Consider the following 18,559-nt stretch of genomic DNA (forward strand, 5'->3'; position numbering starts at 1 on the left):
GTGGCCACCCGCTCGATTTTCTCGGGACTTGCAGGTTCTGGTGAGGACGGCCTCCGCCGCCTGCACCCGCGCCTCCGAGTTTGACTTTCGCGAGCCAAATCACGGGCAAGGGGCCAGCCAGTGATTTTGGCACATGCGGCCACAGAACAGAAATGTCAAAGCAATTGTTCTTTCCCACCCATTCCTCACCCCTCTTCCCTCTCTTTCGCTTTCCGCTGGCACTCGACCTCGCAAAACCACACTCGACCGAGGACAACAACAACCATCATGGCTTCGCGATACTCGCTCCGCGCAAAGACGCGCGAGATCCGCTACAATGAGCCCCAATGCCTCGACGACATTGACACCGACGACGAATTGTACGAGTCGTCCGACGACCCTCCCAGCACGCCGACCCCCCTTGGTAAGTCGGGCAAGCAGGTCTGCACCATGCTCGGCGGCAGCCCGCGCGGAAGGATCAAGGGCACTCGCGCCGGGAACCGCCACAACAAGACGAAACGCCCCGGCTCGCCCAACCTGAAGAAACCTCGCCCGAAGGTCGCGCGCCTCCTCCGATTCTCTCCCGTTAGAAAGAACAAGCGCGAATCCCACCAGCAACTCCCGCCCTGCGGCAGCATGTCCCAACCCGCGATGCACCACGGACTCATGGCGCAATCTTCGCTCGACGGCTACGGAGACAACATGGGAGGTAGCAGCCACTTGATGCTTCCCTCGATGGCAACTTGTTTAGTTCCCGCCTCGCACTTTAGCTTCGGATACCAGCCCGGCTACACTAACAACATCGGCGACTCCCTGCTCGCCAAGCCTCCTGTAGCTCCCGCTCAAGCAGCCCCTTTTGCCGCAGCCCACGGCGCGTTGAAGCATCCTAACGGTACAGACATCGGCATTGCGCCATTCAGTTGCGACGTCATGAGCAAGATTGACCCGAGACTCCTCGCTCCGGCTGCGCAAGTTACGCAGTATCACCAGGGCGGGCTTGGTTCCATGCCCGTCGACGACTCCCTGTATGGACGCTCGACTCTGCCGGCTGCTTCTGACGGTTATGGCACCTCGAACGGCTATGTGAATGGCTACACGAATGGCTACTCGAACGGCTGCAAGCCATTTAAAAACTACGGCCAGGGACACGGTGACAGCAACCTGCCGACCGCCTTGGCCGACGTGGACATTTCAGGTTTGTCGAGTGGCCTCGATTTCGCAAATGGCTATGGCTCCACCTCTCTTTATCATCGTCAGAGCAATGAATATGCGGCAGCCAATGCCTACCAGCCCTGCGCCAGCAACCTGCCCTTCGCCAGCAACGCGCCAGCTGTCAACCAGTTAACCTGGTACCCGGCGAACTTTTCGTCGACCAACTCTGCGCAGCAACTCGCCTTCTGTTACCCAACCCCACCCGCTAAACGCTTCATCAAGGCCGTTGCTTCACCTGGCCTATTTACAGGCCGCTTCGTGACCTCCATTGCTGGACTTGAAGACCCATTCGTCGACACCCCGCCGCCGAAGCGAGAATTGTACACCGTTGCCGGCTTTGCGCCTGTTTCCAGTCCGACTCCAGTTTGCCACGAGCATGAGCAGGCCCCGAATTTGGCGGACATGGACCAGCTTACATTCGACGAGCGGCTGATCGACCCCCGGCTCTTGAAGGTGCGTAACTGAGTCGACTTGCGTAGCCATTCGGCATGCGGGAGATTCGCATGCAGATAAGACCATAATATATCTATCTCTCTCACGCTCCTTTCCGTTTCTCTTCCCTCGGGACATGGCATTCTCGACCTTCCCACAGACAGCTGGATTTCCCAGCGCCCTGCACCGTGACAGCCACCGTCACCCATTCCCAACCTTGCCCGTGTATGACTTTGGGACGACCCAGAACCAGTATCTGACGATTCCAGTGGGCGCAGCATGAGACCGACAACCAAGTCCGCCAGTCAGCTTTGAGCAACGACGTGGCGCTCGACAACATGAGCACGATTGCTCAGTTCAACAGGGAGGACAAGGAGGACGACGAGGACAAGGAGGACGATGACGACGAAGCGACCGTGATCCAGTCCCCCGACCGCGAGCGCGCTAGCAGCCCGGCCGCCGCCTCCGACCCCGGCGACTCCGGCAAAGAAAACCGCCCGCACCCTCCCGTCGGCAGCGACTCCGACTCGGACACCGCCGTCACCGAGGAAGCATACGGAAACGACACTGACAACGAGCAGGAGGAGGAGGAGGGGGGCGAAGAGGAGGACTCCGCCTCGGGCGCCGACGACGACAACGCCCCCGCGCCCGCGGTCCCGCACCAGCCCCTTGTGCCCCCCTCCGAAATCCACAACCCAGACGTCAACCCAGCCGCCGCCTTCTGGCGACCCGCCCCCAACCTCCATCATCAGCAGCCGCACCCGGTGGCACCCGTTAGCATCCACTCGACCCCTCCAATCCCGCTCTTCGACACAGACCCAGCGCAGCCCTTCGCGCCGTGGCGCGCCTCGCTCCTCCCGCCCTTCCGCCCGGAGCCGACCGACCGCGTGCTGCTCGTGCCGGCGCGCTTCCTGGCCGCCCTCGGCGCGCTCTACCCGGGCGCCACCTTCGCGGTGGCGCGGCACCCGGCGTCGGCGGGCTTCGCGGTGCGCGCGACGGGGCGGGAGCTCGCGCTCGGCGTCGCGCTGCATTTCCCCGCGCTGGGGCGCGCGGCGATTCAGGGGGAGGTGGTGGGGCAGGAGGACATGCATGACTTGCATGAGGGGGAGGGGGAGGGGGAGAAAGGTGAAGTGAAGTACATCGTCAGCCTGCGCCGGCGTGACTGGCCGTCCGGCGGGGTCGCGTGGCTGCCGCACACGCCGGCGGCGTGCGCGTGGGTGCGCGAGGTGAGGGAGGTGTTTGACGTGCTGCCCGGCGGGGCCGAGGCGTTCTACTTCGTGCCGCACCGCGCGCCGGTGCGGGGCCGGGGTGGTCGCCGCGGCAGCGGCGGCGGACAGGGCGGAGAAACGGCGGTGGTCAAGGGCATGTGGGTGTGCCGCGCGTACGAGGGGCGGCGGGGCCCGCAGGACCCGCGGGTCATCCTGGACTGGGTGCGGCAGGGCGGCCGCGCCGTGCGGGAGGACCAGCTCGGCCGCCAGGTGCTCTGCCGCATGGGCGAGGCGTGGGTCTGGCCGGAGCAGTATCCCAAGATGACGAAGGCCGAGCGGGAGGCCAAGGAGAGGGAGACGCGGGAGGCGAAGCGGATGAGGATGGACGACACGGCGGATGGGGAGTGAGCGGTGGAGTGGGTGGTGGAGGAGGTTAGGGTGCGCTTGTGAGCGCTGGGACCCTGGGCTGCTTCGTGCTGCGTCCGCTGAGGTTCCTGCTTCGGTTTTCTTGTGTTTTTCCTTCCTTCTTTTCTTCATGGTCAGTCGGGCGGCCGGTCGATGACCTGGCCCTGACCATAGTCTGGCCCGCTTGGCCTTCATGTGTATGCTAGCCAGCACCTGTATGTACCAACACTCGACAGAGGAATCGATTGCCAGATTGCCACACTTCGCGGCCTATGGTAGTATTGTCGAGCTGAGGAAGTTCCCTATTTGGTGCACAGCCCGGAATTCGGGCTGCCGCCTGTCAGTGCAACAGGTCGAGGAGCTGAACATGGCAGCGGTGGCCGCCCTTTCTTCTCCAGATCTCATGGCCCACGACTAAGGTTAGGATGGTTCGCGTGCGGTGACGACCTGGCCCGGCTAGATGTGGTCCGATCCGTTAATTTTTGGCCGTAAAGCAAGGAATCACTGAACAATACGAAGTCCTCGTCCAACGTCTCGTCGTCTCCATCGCTGCCAAGCAACCACACATGAATCCACGTTGGAGCATGCGATCTGGGGACTATGTTTGATGGATTTTCTGGCGCTAAGTAACAGCGTACTACACGGTAGTGCTTAGTGAGTCTCGTGAGAGTAATGCGCTGAGTAAGGGGCGAATTCACTGGCTGCCGCTTGGGAATGTTACCTCCAGGCAGCCGAGTTCCGGATCAACAACCGATTGCAGGGAGCGGGAAATGGGATCCTCCTCTAGCAGCAGTCGGCAATGTTGCCCATGACGACCTCGGCTCTTGGAGCCGGCTCGGCGAAGTTGGAAACGAGCGTCAGCGTAGTACCTGCTCGTGAGCAATTGAAGGTCACCGTGCACAGCCAAGAAGGATGGAGCAAAGCATGGGAGGATGAAGTGTCTCTGAGGCGCCCGTTGAGGATGCAAGGATATAAGAGAGGTGATCGTCAAGCTTCCAGTTCAGTTCTTTGGATCATCAGCACCGCTCCTGTATGCTCCTCATCCATTGCCTATCGCAACAGCCCGAAGCCGTCAAGATGAAGATACTCGCCACCCTGGCCGCGCTCCTCGTAGCCGTGGCCACTTCCAAACCCGTGGCCACCGCCCCTCGAACCGAGGCGCAAGCCGAGCTGGACAAGCGCGACACCGAAATCGTCTACCTGGCCAACTGCAAGCACTTAGTGTCGGGCTGCCCTTCTCCGGCCGAAACCGACTCGTACATTTTCGTAAGTTTCACAGGCATCTCGGACAGCGCGGAGTACTCGGGGGCTGACTGAGGAGGATCAGTACTACCCAGCCAGCGCGGCGGCCAACAGCGGCCAGCCCTTCTCCAGTGACAACCAGTGCGCGGTGATGACGAGCAGCTACGCGTGGTGGGGGAACAGCTCGCTGGCGTGCACCTTCCCGACCAACGGCCGGTTCTCGGCGCACATCGACGCGGATGCGCAGAGCGGCCCCGACTATTCGTGGGCCGGGTGCGAACTCCTCTCCGCTCCCCTCGACCATATTCTGTGCCCTGCGGCTCGGCTAACCGGAGATTTGACGGTTCCAGCTGGGGCTCCAACGGCTGCAAGAACTGGAACTGCTACAAGGACAACGGGCGCACCATCATCACTACCTCTGGCACGGAGTGGTCCAACAGCTGCAGCAGCGTCTACTACTGTACCCCGCAGTAAGCGTGCTTCGACAGGCTTCACGGCGACGGCGACTGGGGCCGTCGCGTGGCACATCGACCTTGGTATATCTTCGTCGATTTCATGTAGATTTGCTTTTCCGGCCGATATTTTCCAGCACCGAGACTCTGCTGCCCTTCAAAACATGCTCGGTGTGTCACTTCGATGGCTCAATGTAGCCGGGCTGCCACGGGCCACATGATCGAGCGAGCTTAGTAGCAGCCTGACGTCTGTGTGCATGGTCGCTGTGCATGGTCCATGATGCCAGGGCCCTGAGGGCCGCAAGCCAGTTGCAGGCCGTCCGCCACGGTTGTTGAGGAGCAGCGTGTTTCCATAGCCTGGCCGTCGTCGTCCACATCGTGCCGGCCTCGCTCACCCCGGTCGAGAGGTGGTCCCCGTCGTCCCGAGGGACTCAATGATCTCACGGGCGTTCTGGATGTTGCCGCTCTCCAGGGCCTTTCGGATCTGTGCCCAGTCCCGCTCGAGGCGGACAAGAGACAAGTAGTACCGAGTTGAGCGGTAAACGCTTGTGTGGTCCTGCTCGAGCAGAGCGCTGATATCGGCGTAAAGGCCCCGCAAGAGAGCCGGGGTGGTCTCGTTGAGCGCCTGGGTGAACGCAAGGTGACCTGTGTCGATGGTGTCGCAATCGTTCAGCAGGGCATGCGCTCGATGTCCAGTCGTGCCAAAACCGTCCTTGAAGAAGAACTTGAGGGCCTGAGTGGCTCCCTCATGGGTGAGCTGAAACTCCTGGCCCTTTTTTCCCTGCTTCTGGTGGGTGAACGCTGCCTCCATCGGCATCTCGCATGCACATCACGCGCCGAATGTTCGGCGGGCACACAGTATGTGCGTCCGTGCTGAACACAAACGAGACCCGGCATGCATGTGTTGCGTCCCGGACGACGCCTACACTCCTCCCTCGAAACAGCGCCTACGCTTGGCGAAACCCCGTGCCTGGCTGAGAGCGAGGTTGAATGCCGCAACCCTCGACGGTGTGAAAGGTGTGACGTCGGTTCTGGCAGGGGTCCGTAAATCAGAAAATACCTTAATGAAACCTCCCCGCTAAACTGACGTATTGGACAGACTAGCCCGAAACGGCAGCGCCGCCAAAAAGCACATGCATTTCATGCTCCGATCAAGGACGCGGTTTCGTTCTCCCTCCGGCACGAGACACCACCCCCCCCCCCAAAAAATGTCGTCTGCGCCGGCCAAGGACGACAGGCACCCGGCCGTCAAGGGGCCCAGCGCCCTACGGTCCATTCTCGCCGGTTCAACAGCCGGCGCAGTGGAAATTGGTGAGGACTAACTGCTCCGTGGCCCGTGGCTGGCCACAAGCTCAAGTTCACCCGAGGTCGCTTGCTAACCGGACGCCGGACCAGCCATCACGTACCCTGCCGAGTGTATGCCGAGTCCCCTTCCGAACCAATTCGCACCGCCTGTCGACCCTGACACGATGCCGCAGTCGCGAAGACCCGGACACAGCTCAATCGCAGGTTAGCCGACGGGCAGAAGCTGCCGTGGCCGCCATTCGGCCGGCAGTGGTATGCCGGGTGCACCACACTGATCATCGGCAACTCGGCCAAGGCGGGGATTCGTAGGTGCCGGCGGCTGAGGCAGACCGGGGACAGCAGCATTGGTTGACCGCATCGCCCAGGATTCGTCGCCTTCGACCAGTACAAGAAGCTTCTGGCCGACGCGGACGGCAAGATGACCGGCCCCCGAACCGTGCTCGCGGGGTTCGGCGCCGGCGTGACCGAGTCCCTGTTGGCCGTCACCCCGACCGAGAGCATCAAGACCACGCTGTGCGCAGCCCCTCTTTCTTCCTCTCCAATCCCCCACCCCGACGCACCCACACATGCAGGAGAACAGCCCAACTGACAGCCGGCTCGCTCACCAACAGCATCGACGACCGCAAGTCGGCCAACCCGCGGATGCGCGGCTTCCTGCACGCGGTGCCCATCATCGCGCGCGAGCGCGGCCTGCGCGGCTTCTTCCAGGGGTTCGTGCCGACGACGGCGCGGCAGGCGGCCAACAGCGCGACGCGCTTCGGCGCGTACACGGCGCTCAAGCAGCTGGCCGAGGGCTACACGGCGCCGGGCGAGAAGCTCGGCGCGGCGGCCACCTTCGCGCTCGGCGGCGCGGCCGGCCTGATCACGGTCTACGTCACGCAGCCGCTCGACACGATCAAGACGCGCATGCAGAGCATCGAGGCCCGCCGCGTCTACGGCAACTCGCTGCGCTGCGCTGCCATCATCTTCAAGCAGGAGGGCTTGTTGACGTTCTGGAGCGGCGCGCTGCCGCGCTTGGCGAGGCTGATCATGAGCGGCGGGATTGTGTTTACCATCTATGAGAAGAGCATGGAGCTGATGGATCGGTTGGATCCGGAGCGGAAGTATATTTGAGGAGTGGCATGGCAGTGGATGCGGCTGAGGTGCGATGGGGAGAGTTCAGCGGCGCCCTCACACAGTACATTGCGCCGGCTTCCGGAGGAAGACATATACCCCGATTGACAGGTAGACAAAGGCCCAGTTGTGGCCCGTACAGTTGTTGGTATAACAGTCTCGAGCCCAACGCCAAACGCCGTGACATGCAAATATCCATGGATGGTACAGTACAGCATACTGCTTCCCGATCCTCGCCGCCCTCAGGAAAACCGAATCATGCCGCCGAGCCTCTTGGCTATCCTCCCCAACCACGATCGATGCGGCGCCTCCTCCAGCTCCTTCAGCAGATCCTTGTAGTACGTCGGGTTGCTCTTGGGCTCGAAGATGCTCGGCGGAGCGCGGTACTGTCCGGAGCCAACCCAGCCGTCAGCCTCTGCCAAACACCCTCTTCTCGGCCGCAAACAGCACCCACCTTGTTCTGGTACCGGTTCTCCAGCAGCGAGCACAGCGCGTTGGCCTGCCGGAGATCGGCCTGCTCCTGCGTCGCCGCTGCGCCCCGGCGGGCGGTGGCCGGCGCCAGGGGGCGGCCCTGCTCCAGCCGCCGGGCGAGCACGTCGCGCAGCTGTAACTCGGGCCGCAGGACGGCTTTCGGCCAGCGCGACAGCGCGCCGCGGAAGTGGTTCGCTGCGACCTGGAAGATGGGAAAGGGGAACGAGAAAGTCAGTCTTGTTATGCTCGGCAGGGATTGAGGAGGGGGGAAAGAGCGTACACTTGTGGCTGCGCCGGACATGGTTGTGCTGGGCTTGGCTCGCTGGCTCCCGAACCTTCCACCGGACTGAATTGGATTTCGAGGAGTCTTTCCCAGGAGCCGGAGCTTCATGGGGAAAGGAAAAGTGGGTCCATTGGCGTTGCAGTCCGTTGGGTCAGTTCCGTCATCAATGCGAATTCGGGAGTTGGTGGATCCCTTCTCTTTGTGGCAGCCGCTTGGTCTTGGCGCAACACAATCCCTCAAGTCTTCCGTTAGTCAGGCGGTCCTGCTGGCTGCGGCATCATCGGCCAGGCTCGCCCCCTCAAATTCCCGCTCCGTGACAAAGCGGTGCGTTCACTCATCGGCCATTTCCTACACGTTAGACGTTTCCTCCACTTTGACTCCTTGCCCTCTCTTTTTCATTTCCTTGTTGTCCCCCTCGAGTTTTAGATATTCCGCTTTGTTGCGAGATTCCGTTGCAGCAGCCTGTCCCTTACCGCCGATCGCCCCCCGGAAACCACCGACCGACCACGCTCCTAACTGCGCACCACTGTTGAACGCAGTCCCGCGCGCCCACCATGTCGGGCCGCTACGAGCGGGTACGATTATCTCCCGCATCCCGGGAGGGATGTTCTTGATGGCGTTCCTTCGGGTCTGACGGCTTGCAGGTGAATTCCCACGACGTGGACGAGCCCGAGACACCAGCGGCGCCCCTGCCAAGGCCGACGTATCCGATCCCCAACTCACCACCCCCATCGTTCCACTCGCGAGCCTCGTCGAGAGAACGGCAGACCGCGGTCAACCCGGACCTGGCCGACGCCTTTGACGCCGACGGCGACGACAGCGACGATGAGGCCGACGACAGGCAGCGGCTCGTGCGCGGCAGCGCGGCGCCGTCGGTTAACGGAGCCACGCAGGCCGGAGCAGCCACGACACAGTCTGCAGCGCGGCCAGCGCAACCGCAACGGCCGGTAGGGGGTGCGCCGACGACGTCCCGCGTCTACGGCAGCGGCATACAGTCGGATGGCGTTTTCTCCAATTTGTCGGCGAAGCCGGATCGGGGAGACGGAGAGAAGGAGGAGCTGCCTCCGGTAGGTGCAGCGTTGCCTCCGCGTCCTTGGTAATCTTTCTTTGCTAACCCCTTGCCCTCTCTCAGTCCTACGAACAAGCCGCAGCCGACCAGGCCCCGCCGTACTGGGAAACGACGATCCTCGCCCCCGGCCTCGGCGGCCCCGACGACGTCTACATCGACGGCCTGCCCGTGGGCTCGTTCTTCGGCTTCGTCTGGAACGCCATGATTTCGATGGCCTTCCAGCTGGTCGGCTTCCTGCTGACCTACCTCCTGCACTCGACGCACGCGGCCAAGAACGGCTCGCGCGCCGGCCTCGGCATCACGCTGATCCAGTACGGCTTCTACATGAAGAGCACGCCGTCCGGGCCCGGCGGCGGCGGCAACCCACACTCGCACATGGAGGGCGACGGGTACACGAACCCGGCCGATCCGAACGCGCACAACTTCGATCCGAACGACGTCAACAAGTCAGGCGGCGGCAGCAACGATATCACGGGCAGCGACTGGGCGGCGTACATCCTGATGATTGTCGGCTGGTTCATCCTGATTCGGGCGGTCAGCGACTACCTGAAGGTGCGCAGGCACGAGCAGCTCGTGCTGCAGAGCCCGGACCGCGGGCTGGGCATCCCGGTTGTTGCGGCCGGAGAGTCGCCCGAGACGGCGGTGTAGACAGATGTTTGGGCGGGATTTGAGAGCGCGGAAGTTTTCGCGGCGGCGTTTCGGTGCAATGCATGGATGGCTCTGGAACTGGTGACAAGCCTGTGATTATGTTGTTCTCATCGCGACTCCGCAGCAGGTTATATATCCCATATTCGAATGTAAAGACTCTGTCGGCAAGGTGTCTGGCATTCCGCGCTGCGCTGCCCTCGGCAAACAGCTATCACTGTACTTCCGTCCTACCTTCCATTGGGATTCTCTGCTCTGTTCCCTTACATAATGCCGCGACCCGATGAGCCGGGCCAGGAGCGGGGCAGTCGCGCCCAAGCCTGACGTTTCAATGGCCAGCCATTACATCACAGGCAACGTCAACCCGCCATCACAAAGAACCCGCAACTCGCGGTTGTCGCGCCAATCAAGACAGGACCATCAGCTGTTACTGCTTCGTCCGCCGGCTCACGTCTTACAGGGAGCTTTATCGAGTGCCAACTCCAACGTCGGTCCACTCGGTCCACCACCGCCGCCCCTCCGTGCTATCAGCAGCTTGCACCGACGTACTGTAGGTCCCTCGCCAGAGCCCTTCAACACTGGCGAACGGGAAGAAGCTGCTTGTTCTGCTGATTCTGGGCGCCCTCCCGCTCTTCCGGGCCTGCGGCGTGCCCAAACCCGGGCTCGTCTCCTTCCACACGACCCCGTCTCACCACGACCGGCACCGTCTTAGCAGCATCATCGACATGGCCTGGCGCAGCTCGGGCGGGTCCAACCGCGACCTGGTCGAGAACCTCTGGCGCAACCAGCTGATCACCCACCAACAGGTGAAGGAGGCCTTTCTCAAGGCACGCAGCCACCATCGCACCTCACGCAAATGCAAAACTCAAACCAGTAACTAACGAATGCCCACCCGGCAGGTCGACCGCGCGCACTACGCGCCCACGTTCCCCTACGAAGACTCGCCCCAGCCGATCGGCCACGCGGCGACCATCTCGGCGCCGCACATGCACGCCTCGGCCGCCGAGCACCTGCTGCCCTTCGTCACGCCGGCGCCGCCGGCGCGCCCGGCCCCGCGCGTGCTCGACATCGGCTCCGGGTCGGGCTACCTGACGCACGTGCTGGCGGAGCTGGCCTGCGCCGGCAGCGGCGCCGATTCAGGTGCCGTGGTCGTCGGCCTCGAGCACATCGCGCCGCTGCGCGACCTGGGCGAGCGCAACATGCGCAAGACGGCGCGCGGGCGCGAGCTGCTGGACGCCGGGCGGGTGCGGTTCCGCGTCGGCGACGGGCGGAAAGGCTGGCTCGAGCCCGGCGAGGAGCACAAGAAGTGGGACGCCATCCACGTCGGCGCCAGCGCCGCCGAGGTGCATGATGCCCTGCTCGAGCAGCTCAACGCGCCCGGGCGCATGTTCATCCCCGTCGACGACGACGAGAGCGGGTGGGGCCAGCATGTCTGGTGCGTCGACAAGGATGAGAAGGGTGTGGTCAGCAGGAGGAAGCTGTTTGGTGTGCGGTATGTGCCGTTGACGGATCCGCCGAAGGAGTAGGGGTGGGAGGTGCGGTGGCATTGCGCAGAATGGATGTGCCTTGTCTTGTTGAAGGTGATCATTTTCATGAATTCCAGCATGGGTGGTAGGAAACAGAGTGGTACTTCGGGGTAGGCGGTACATGCGATGATTAAATGAGCCGATGATCAGAGCGTAGCAGTCATCGCATGGGACACGGATGAAGGCATGCTCTCTGATGAACTTACAGTTGAGCTCGACGACTATTAGCAAGATAGGAGCTGGGTTTATGATATCATGAACGCGTTGTACAATGCCCACGTCTTTCATGTCCACCTCCCTTCTCGACAAATTATCATACAACGTCGCCTTCCCTCCTCGATACACATCATACAACGCCTGGCGCACATTCCCCCCCTCACCCCCCTACTCCACCCACTCATACTCAGGCAACGCGGCCTCCTCCCGCTTGGCAAACGCCCCCGCCGCAAACCGCTGCACCGCCTCTGACACACCGGTCCTGCACACCGCCCACAACGCCCAATTCCGCAGCCACAGCCCCCACGCGCTCTGCGGCGCCAGCACGGCGCCCACAAACCCCGGCGTCCGCCGCATCTCGGCCACCAGCGGCATCATCACCGCCTCGTACCGCTCCAGCGCCGCGTCCAGCAATGCTCCGGTGCCGTCCCAGCCCAGCACCCCCTCCTCCACCCCGCTCTCACCATCCGCAACCTTACCCAGCCCCAACCCGCTGCTATCCCGGGCAGCACGTCGTTGTTGCCGTGGATGCAGCCGACGCAAGCGCAGCGCCCTGCAGATCTCGCCAGCAAGCACGTACGCGCCGGCGAGCGCGAGACTGGCGCCCGCGCCCGACGCGCCGGACGCGTAGCCCGCGTCGCCGACCAGCGCGACGCGCGCGGCGTGATGGGAGGAGGAGGAGGTCCACAGGCGCGGCGGGCGGACCTGGCTCAGCTCGGTCGCGTGGAAGTCGGGCGATGCGGGCAGGGCCGCGAGCAGGGCTGTTATCACGCCCCGGGGCCACGTTGGGGTGCGGGTTGGATGGGTGAGGTGGTGCGTGATGAAGGATTTTATGGCGGAGTCTGGGGGTGAGGATGGGTCTGGGGAGGAGGAGGTGGAGGAGGAATGGTCCTGCGCGGCGGCGGCGCGGAAGGCGAGGATTTCGGCTGGCAGGTTGCGGCTGCGCGGGCGGACGCCGATAATTGTGGCGCGCGTGGTGCGTGGGTCGGCGTCCGGGCCGATGCAGACCAGGCGGCCGCCGGGTGCGTTGTAGGCGCGGGCGAGGTTGGGGTCGGAGCCGGCGACGGCGTCGGCGGGGAGCAGGGCGGTTGGTAGCGAGAAGTAGGCGGCCCACCAGTTCGTCGGATGCATGTGCTCGCGCGCGGAGCAGCCGAAGGCGAGGGCGCGCGTGCGCGAGGTGGAGCCGTCGCAGGCGACGATCAGGTCGAAGGGCGACGGCGGCAGGCGGCCGTTGGCGAAGGTCACCGTGACCGGCCCGCTGGTGGTGTCGGGCGCCGGCTGCTCGATGGAGGCGATCTGCTCGCCGAAGACGTAGGTGATGTTGTCGTTCGCCTTGGTCAGGTCGAACAGGATCTGCGACAGGTCGCCGCGCAGGATCTCGTACTCGGACACGAGCGACTGCTGGTCCGGGTTGCCGGTCGGCTTGATGGTGGCGAAGGCGCGGCCGCGGGCGTCGACGAAGCTGAGGCCGTGGATGGGCGGCCGCTTGGCGCGCACGGCCGCCTCCATGCCGGGCATCTTGCGCATGACGGTCACGCCGACGCCGCGGATGTCGACGTTCTGGCCGTTGGTGCGCAGCTGCGGGAAGCGTTCGATGACCGTCACGCGCGCCCCGGCCTTGGCGAGCCAGTATGCCGCGGCCGGACCGGCGATGGAGGCGCCGACGACCAGGACGCGGAGCTTCGGGTCGTTGGACATGTTCAACTGATGGCCAGTGCCGGTGGTTGTCTCAGGGGTAGGCGGATGGGTGCGGGAAAGGAAGACAAGGTGGGAGCATTACGGCCGGGAAGGCCATAATTGTCCCTTTATAAGACACTGACATGCTTGGAGCAGCTGCCGGGTCGCTCCGTTGAAGTGAGCATGCAGCCACAAGAACATGCCTGCCTTTCGGGCCCAGAGCCCCGAGCTGGATGTTGTTGCTCGGCCCTTGGCCGCCCGAGCTCCTGGCCAATCAGAGCGCGCACCGACGGAAGTAGAACACCTCGGTCTTGTCCTCATGCAGCGGCGCCATAGCCTTCAGGAGGGCCGACGTGAAATAGGCTCATGGCGAGAAGGAAAGATCCCCGCTTTGGTGACCCGCTGGGTAGTGGCCGTCCTGGATAAGCTCGGGCCAGAACACCCAGTCTACGCCGGCTACGTCAAAGCTGCTGCTGAGGTCGAAGTCGGTGGCGCCGATACTTTTATCCAGGGCCAGGCCCGGCGTGGTGTCCGTATCTTCCCCGTTCTGGCCCCAGCCCTCTTTGCGTTGCTTCTTCCTGGTGCAGGCCGAACGCAAGGCCGCGATGAATCCTGGCTCCGGCGCGCCACTCTTCCCCCTTGTCGGCGGGTTGGCATCCCACGCCTTCAAGGCCAAACGCCCCAGCGCCAAGTATAGGGGCCGCCAAGACTGGGCAAGCTCGTCGTGGTTGCCGTACTGATGCTCGATCCTGTCCCACGCGGCGTCAATTTCTGCAGCTGAGAGGAAGTCTCGGCGCCTGGCCAGACTGATCAGCACGACGATCATGGAATCCCAGGTGCCCCACACGAAGAAGTGCCGCAGATACCATCGGTACTTCCGCAAGCCCGCGTGCAAGCACACCGCCGCATCCGCGTCCAGGATCTTCAGCGCGAGCTGCCAGGCCTCCCTCCTCTCCTCCTCGGTAGCGGCCTCGCTCCTGGCCCGGGGCAGCCGCACCCTCAGCCGGCAGGCAGCAATGCCGGCCCTGGCGACACAGACGGTCAGGAAATGCAGCGGGTCGACGACGTCGCAGTAGCGGATGAACCGCTCCTCGACCCCGGCCTCGGCCTCGTCAATCGCCCGATCCGCCTCGCGCACATCCGCAAACATCCACGGCTGCCGCACCGCCGCTGCCGCCGCCGCCGCCGCCCGCGCCCCCCGCCGGGCGAAGAAGCTGCCCAGCCAGGCGCGCGACAGGCAGAACACCATCTCGGTGGCGCCGCGCCGCTGCTCGGCCGGCGGCGCCGCCATGCCCGGCCACAGCTGCGCGTCGTCCACGTTCCGCGGCGGCCGCGTGTCCCACGCGTCAGGCGGCAGTGCCGCGACGCCCGCGCCCGCGGCCTGCCCCGCGCGCGCGTCGAGCGGGAGCAGCTGGTAGAAGAGCCGGCGGCGCATCTCGACGTCGAACGGCGACAGCTTCGCCTCCGCGGCGGCGGAAGAGGTGGTGCCGCCGGCGGAGGACTCGCCGTCGCGGTGCAGGCCCATGCGCAGGGCGATGCGCACGGCCGCGCCGGTGAGGATCCAGAACGTGTGCGCGCTGTATGAGTGCTGCGAGGCGAGCAGCAGGAGCACGAGCGACTGGAGGACCGTGAGCGAGGTCGTCTTCAGGAAGGACGCGTTGACGAGGGCCTGGCGCGCCGCGGACTGGTAGAGGGGCAGTAGGACGCTGCGGGGCCGGCCGAGCGCCGCGGCGCATTCCTCGTCGGTCAGGGAGAAGACGGCGAAGTAGTAGATGGCGAAGAGCAGGCACTCGTCGGTCTTGGACGCCGCGGCTGGCTGCTGTGACACCGTCTCGACCAGCCTGGCGGTAGACGGGATGTGCAGGATTTTGCAGAGCGGCTCGACCCGCTCGGCGTACGTTGCCCACAGCACCATGGCCTGCTCGTGTGTTGGGTGGTACTGGAGCAGACTGCGCTGCGGCCCGCCCAAGAAGGCGCCGGTTAACGGATCTGGTGTGGCCGGATCGTCCTCCTCGGTCTCGGTGTCGGACAAGCCCTGCACCTCTTCGCATTCTAGGTTCTGCCATAGCTTGCTGCTAAGGTACCGCGACTTTCCCGGTGCGGAAAGGAGCTTCCCGCCGTTGCCCGGCGTTTCCGGCTCGTCCCAGAGCAGAGAGACCGGCTCTTCTGTGGGGACCGTGTCGGCGTGGGCCTCCTCTAGAAGGCCGTGCCGGCGCAAGACCCGCTCGTAGCGGGCCAGGCGGTCGAGCGCGTCGTCGCTGCTCAGTCTCCGCTTCCGCGGCCTGGGGGCCTCATAGACGCACCCGGCGTTGCTCTTGCGGCAGCGCGCGCACGTCGGCGCCGCCTTGTCGCACTTCACCTTGCGCCGCGCACATGTTTGGCAGCTGAATGCCATACGCGCGGCGCCGTTGTTGTGGTCGCCGACATTACCTGCAGCAGCGTGCGCGGGAGGTGCGGGCGCGAGGACTGCCAGCTTTCTCCTGGCGTCCATCGATGCCAGAGGCTTTCGTTTGCCAGTGCCAAGAGGCCGGTTTGAAGTCCTGTTCCAGATTCAGCTGGGCGGAACAGCATGAGAGCGCGATGCAGGGTTAGGGTTAGCTCGACTGTTAGCGCTTGATAAAGCGAATCCTTATCACGTGGCCTCGGTGAAGGAGTGCAAGATTGATCGGGGGGGGGGGGGGGGGGGGGGGGGGTTGCGAGCGGGACAGTGATGTTCCAGGCTGAGGTCTATCACAAAGGTATTTCAAGGCTGGAGAACTCAAAGGAAGCTCAATGGAGCATTGAAAGCCCGCATGCTGTGGTGGAATGGCAAAGGCGAGGAGGTAAAGAGCGACCAACATACCTTGATCGGCCCATCCAGCGCCTCCCTAGGAGAGTTTCAACCGCCGGAGAGATGAAACCACCAAGACACTGCTCAATTAATCCCGACACCAAGGGCCAAGACATGCAACGCTCCCAGTCCATCACCAAGTAGCATCATATCTCGACCACAACAGCCTCATGCCTCAACTCATTCTCCCTTCCCCCAACAACAGCCGCATTCACAAACGTCGTCGTCCTCTCCTCCGGAAGCAGCGCCAGCACCCGCCTGACCCGCGCCCACGCAACCAGCACCGCCAGCCTCGCCAGCGCAGCCCACCCGCCCCCGCCGCCCGCCCAACCGACCAGCACGTCGTCGTGCGCGCGCCGCGCGCCGTCGAGCACGACGTCGGCCCGCCCGCGCGCGGCGTGGATGTGCCCGAACACGTGCAGGCGCGGCCGCAGGCGCGCCAGCGCCGCCAGCAGGTGCGGGCAGCCCGCCGCGTGCAGCGCGTCGCGCCGGTCGAGGTAGAACCGCGGCGGGCCGTGCGTGACTACCACCAGAGTCGGGGCTGCCCGGTGGTGTTCGGGTTCGTCGCGGTTGGTTCTGGTTTTTTTGGTTTTGGTGTTGATGGGGAAGAGGTTGGCGAGGCCGGCGCGCCAGTGCTCGGCGCCCTTGGTCGGCGGGTACTGGAAGGCCGAGATGCCGTATTGCGGCGTCCAGGGGCTGCCGAAGATGGTTACTTTTCTGGTGGTGGCGGTGGTGGTGGGCCCCGTCGTACCTGTGGGCGGTTCGGCTTGCGCGGGTGGTGAGGGTTGGACGGGGACGTCGAGTGTGATGGTGGAGTCTTCGAGATAGATCACGTCGCCCCAGTCCAAGTCCTTCTTTGTCTTGGACTGTCCGTAGCGGCGCTCCGGGTATCGCTCGAGAAAGGTTTCGTCCAGCAGGACGTCGTGATTGCCGGCGACGAGGATCTTGAACCGGTGGGGCTGCGACGAGAGCCAGGTGACGCCGGCCTGCACCTCGTCGAAGGAGCCGTTCTTGGTCAGGTCTCCGGCATGAATGAGGATGTCTCCCGGCGGCAGCACAGGTTGCTTGTTATGCGTGTCGGAGACGCAGACCACGCGGACGGGGTCTGGCGGCGCCGTTGCGCAAGGCTTCACGCAGTGTCGCGCCAGGATCGCCCCCGCCAGCCGACGTTTCCGCTGACCGCGCGTTTTAATGCTTGTGATGGGGTGTGGCATTCATGCAGGAAGCACCCAATGCTAACTCAAAATCCTCGTATTGCGCCCGCGAGGATGTCGCCAGCCAACGGTCACCCCCTCCGCCCAGCGCTTTCGAGGCCTTTTTCGGGGCATGATTATGATGCGGACCATCGGACGGAGCGGTTAACGGTTAGCTCTAACCCGGCTATCCAATCAGAGCTTGAATTGTCCATGATGACCTGCATCACTCTTTCATTCACACGAAGATTGCGGAAAACTGACGCCTGTATTGCATATGCCGTCCCTTCGGTTCCATGCGAGTGCGGTGCTTCAGTTAAGATCAACGCCACAATTGAATGCATCATGGCTGTGTGTCCAGATCGCGATATCTCTGTTCTTTTGAACACCGTGCTGTGGATTATGGTCGGGACATGTCTCGGCCTTGCCCTGGCTCCCTGATCCATCCCTCACCCGAGCAAGCACTCTACGAAACATAACATGGGTCAACTTTGCTGCTGCTGCTCAGACTGCCAGCCGGAGGCCAGGCGTCCTCGAGATGGCCGCAGTGATGTCCAGATCGGTGCTCCCCAGGACGTGACCATCCAGATCCCGCGGAACCGGAACGACCCGCAAGGGGTGCCTATCCAGCAGGTCACCCGGGACATCGATCAGGGAGTACTGCGCGCCGCCCTCGATCACGTGTCGCAGTTCATGGAGCGCCGGAACCGCCATCTCAGCGTCATTGCCGTCGGCGGAGCGGTGAACACCCTGTACCTGCGTTCCAGGGCGACCACGCACGACGTCGACGTCTTTGGGTCCGACTTCGGCAATGAGTCGCGCATCTTGCTCGACGCAGCCATGCACGACGCGCAGCAGCACATTCCAGAGCTTGGCACCGACTGGCTCAACACGGAGACGCAGCTGTGGATGCCGGGCCGGATGCACGACGAGCTGACACAGATGGCCCGGGAGCAGAACGTCCAGGTCTATCACGGACGGGGGCTGACCATTCTCGCCGCCCCGTGGGCGTACGCCTTCACTGCCAAGCTCAGTCGCATCCTCCTCGGCGGAGCCCACGCGCGTTCTTACGACCTGGCAGACGCGGTCACCTACATCCACGAGTACATTCGAGCCCACGGCAACCAGCCCGTCCCAATTGCAACCGTCTTCGACTGGGCCCGTCGTTGGCATCATGAGATCACAGACGATCTCCTGAGGAATCGCGTGGATCCCGAGTATGTTCGGCGCTATGGACGGCATGCGTTTACCTATGATTAATTAATCACCTCTTTGCTTGGTGGCTGTGACGTTTGCGTTGA

The 18,559-nt window shown here is 63.7% G+C and overlaps 11 protein-coding genes across 11 annotated transcripts; 7 read left to right on the forward strand and 4 right to left on the reverse strand.

The window, feature by feature from the left end:
• Nucleotides 1–267: 267 nt before the first annotated feature.
• THITE_2129435 (uncharacterized protein) lies at nucleotides 268–3,239 on the forward strand (the record flags this gene model as incomplete). The annotated part of the gene is made up of 3 exons (XM_003653843.1): nucleotides 268–1,644; nucleotides 1,784–1,891; nucleotides 1,929–3,239. The coding sequence occupies 3 exons, from the start codon at nucleotides 268–270 to the stop codon at nucleotides 3,237–3,239; spliced, it is 2,796 nt and encodes a 931-aa protein (XP_003653891.1).
• Nucleotides 3,240–4,313: 1,074 nt separating this feature from the next.
• THITE_2089046 (uncharacterized protein) lies at nucleotides 4,314–4,952 on the forward strand (the record flags this gene model as incomplete). Its single annotated transcript, XM_003653844.1, has 3 exons — nucleotides 4,314–4,502; nucleotides 4,564–4,751; nucleotides 4,829–4,952. The coding sequence occupies 3 exons, from the start codon at nucleotides 4,314–4,316 to the stop codon at nucleotides 4,950–4,952; spliced, it is 501 nt and encodes a 166-aa protein (XP_003653892.1).
• A 1,097-nt stretch (nucleotides 4,953–6,049) lies between these two features.
• Nucleotides 6,050–7,531, forward strand: THITE_2116450 (uncharacterized protein). The gene is made up of 5 exons (XM_003653845.1): nucleotides 6,050–6,241; nucleotides 6,326–6,346; nucleotides 6,409–6,540; nucleotides 6,601–6,748; nucleotides 6,847–7,531. The coding sequence occupies exons 1-5, from the start codon at nucleotides 6,139–6,141 to the stop codon at nucleotides 7,346–7,348; spliced, it is 906 nt and encodes a 301-aa protein (XP_003653893.1). The 5' UTR covers nucleotides 6,050–6,138; the 3' UTR covers nucleotides 7,349–7,531.
• Nucleotides 7,532–7,590: 59 nt separating this feature from the next.
• THITE_2144886 (uncharacterized protein) lies at nucleotides 7,591–8,120 on the reverse strand (the record flags this gene model as incomplete). The annotated part of the gene is made up of 3 exons (XM_003653846.1): nucleotides 7,591–7,734; nucleotides 7,803–8,021; nucleotides 8,100–8,120. 3 exons carry the CDS (start codon nucleotides 8,118–8,120, stop codon nucleotides 7,591–7,593), a joined length of 384 nt encoding a protein of 127 aa, XP_003653894.1.
• A 228-nt stretch (nucleotides 8,121–8,348) lies between these two features.
• On the forward strand, nucleotides 8,349–10,180 carry THITE_2116454 (uncharacterized protein). Its single transcript, XM_003653847.1, has 3 exons — nucleotides 8,349–8,677; nucleotides 8,747–9,169; nucleotides 9,235–10,180. The coding sequence occupies exons 1-3, from the start codon at nucleotides 8,657–8,659 to the stop codon at nucleotides 9,817–9,819; spliced, it is 1,029 nt and encodes a 342-aa protein (XP_003653895.1). The 5' UTR covers nucleotides 8,349–8,656; the 3' UTR covers nucleotides 9,820–10,180.
• Nucleotides 10,181–11,534, forward strand: THITE_2116456 (uncharacterized protein). The gene is made up of 2 exons (XM_003653848.1): nucleotides 10,181–10,643; nucleotides 10,716–11,534. Exons 1-2 carry the CDS (start codon nucleotides 10,542–10,544, stop codon nucleotides 11,340–11,342), a joined length of 729 nt encoding a protein of 242 aa, XP_003653896.1. The 5' UTR covers nucleotides 10,181–10,541; the 3' UTR covers nucleotides 11,343–11,534.
• THITE_2116458 (uncharacterized protein) lies at nucleotides 11,535–13,428 on the reverse strand. The gene has a single exon (XM_003653849.1). The coding sequence runs from the start codon at nucleotides 13,254–13,256 to the stop codon at nucleotides 11,727–11,729; it is 1,530 nt and encodes a 509-aa protein (XP_003653897.1). The 5' UTR covers nucleotides 13,257–13,428; the 3' UTR covers nucleotides 11,535–11,726.
• A 171-nt stretch (nucleotides 13,429–13,599) lies between these two features.
• THITE_2049904 (uncharacterized protein) lies at nucleotides 13,600–15,630 on the reverse strand (the record flags this gene model as incomplete). The annotated part of the gene is made up of 2 exons (XM_003653850.1): nucleotides 13,600–14,032; nucleotides 14,102–15,630. 2 exons carry the CDS (start codon nucleotides 15,628–15,630, stop codon nucleotides 13,600–13,602), a joined length of 1,962 nt encoding a protein of 653 aa, XP_003653898.1.
• Nucleotides 15,631–15,897: 267 nt separating this feature from the next.
• Nucleotides 15,898–16,352, forward strand: THITE_2116459 (uncharacterized protein). The gene has a single exon (XM_003653851.1). It carries the CDS (start codon nucleotides 15,946–15,948, stop codon nucleotides 16,207–16,209), a length of 264 nt encoding a protein of 87 aa, XP_003653899.1. The 5' UTR covers nucleotides 15,898–15,945; the 3' UTR covers nucleotides 16,210–16,352.
• A 179-nt stretch (nucleotides 16,353–16,531) lies between these two features.
• THITE_2116460 (uncharacterized protein) lies at nucleotides 16,532–17,420 on the reverse strand. Its single transcript, XM_003653852.1, has 2 exons — nucleotides 16,817–17,420; nucleotides 16,532–16,761 (listed from the first exon to the last, which is right to left on the reverse strand). Exons 1-2 carry the CDS (start codon nucleotides 17,277–17,279, stop codon nucleotides 16,589–16,591), a joined length of 636 nt encoding a protein of 211 aa, XP_003653900.1. The 5' UTR covers nucleotides 17,280–17,420; the 3' UTR covers nucleotides 16,532–16,588.
• A 318-nt stretch (nucleotides 17,421–17,738) lies between these two features.
• THITE_53192 (uncharacterized protein) lies at nucleotides 17,739–18,518 on the forward strand (the record flags this gene model as incomplete). The annotated part of the gene is made up of 1 exon (XM_003653853.1): nucleotides 17,739–18,518. One exon carries the CDS (start codon nucleotides 17,739–17,741, stop codon nucleotides 18,516–18,518), a length of 780 nt encoding a protein of 259 aa, XP_003653901.1.
• Nucleotides 18,519–18,559: the final 41 nt, after the last annotated feature.

The sequence above is a fragment of the Thermothielavioides terrestris genome, chromosome 3 (genome assembly GCF_000226115.1).
Source record: "Thermothielavioides terrestris NRRL 8126 chromosome 3, complete sequence".
NCBI lineage: Eukaryota > Fungi > Ascomycota > Sordariomycetes > Sordariales > Chaetomiaceae > Thermothielavioides > Thermothielavioides terrestris.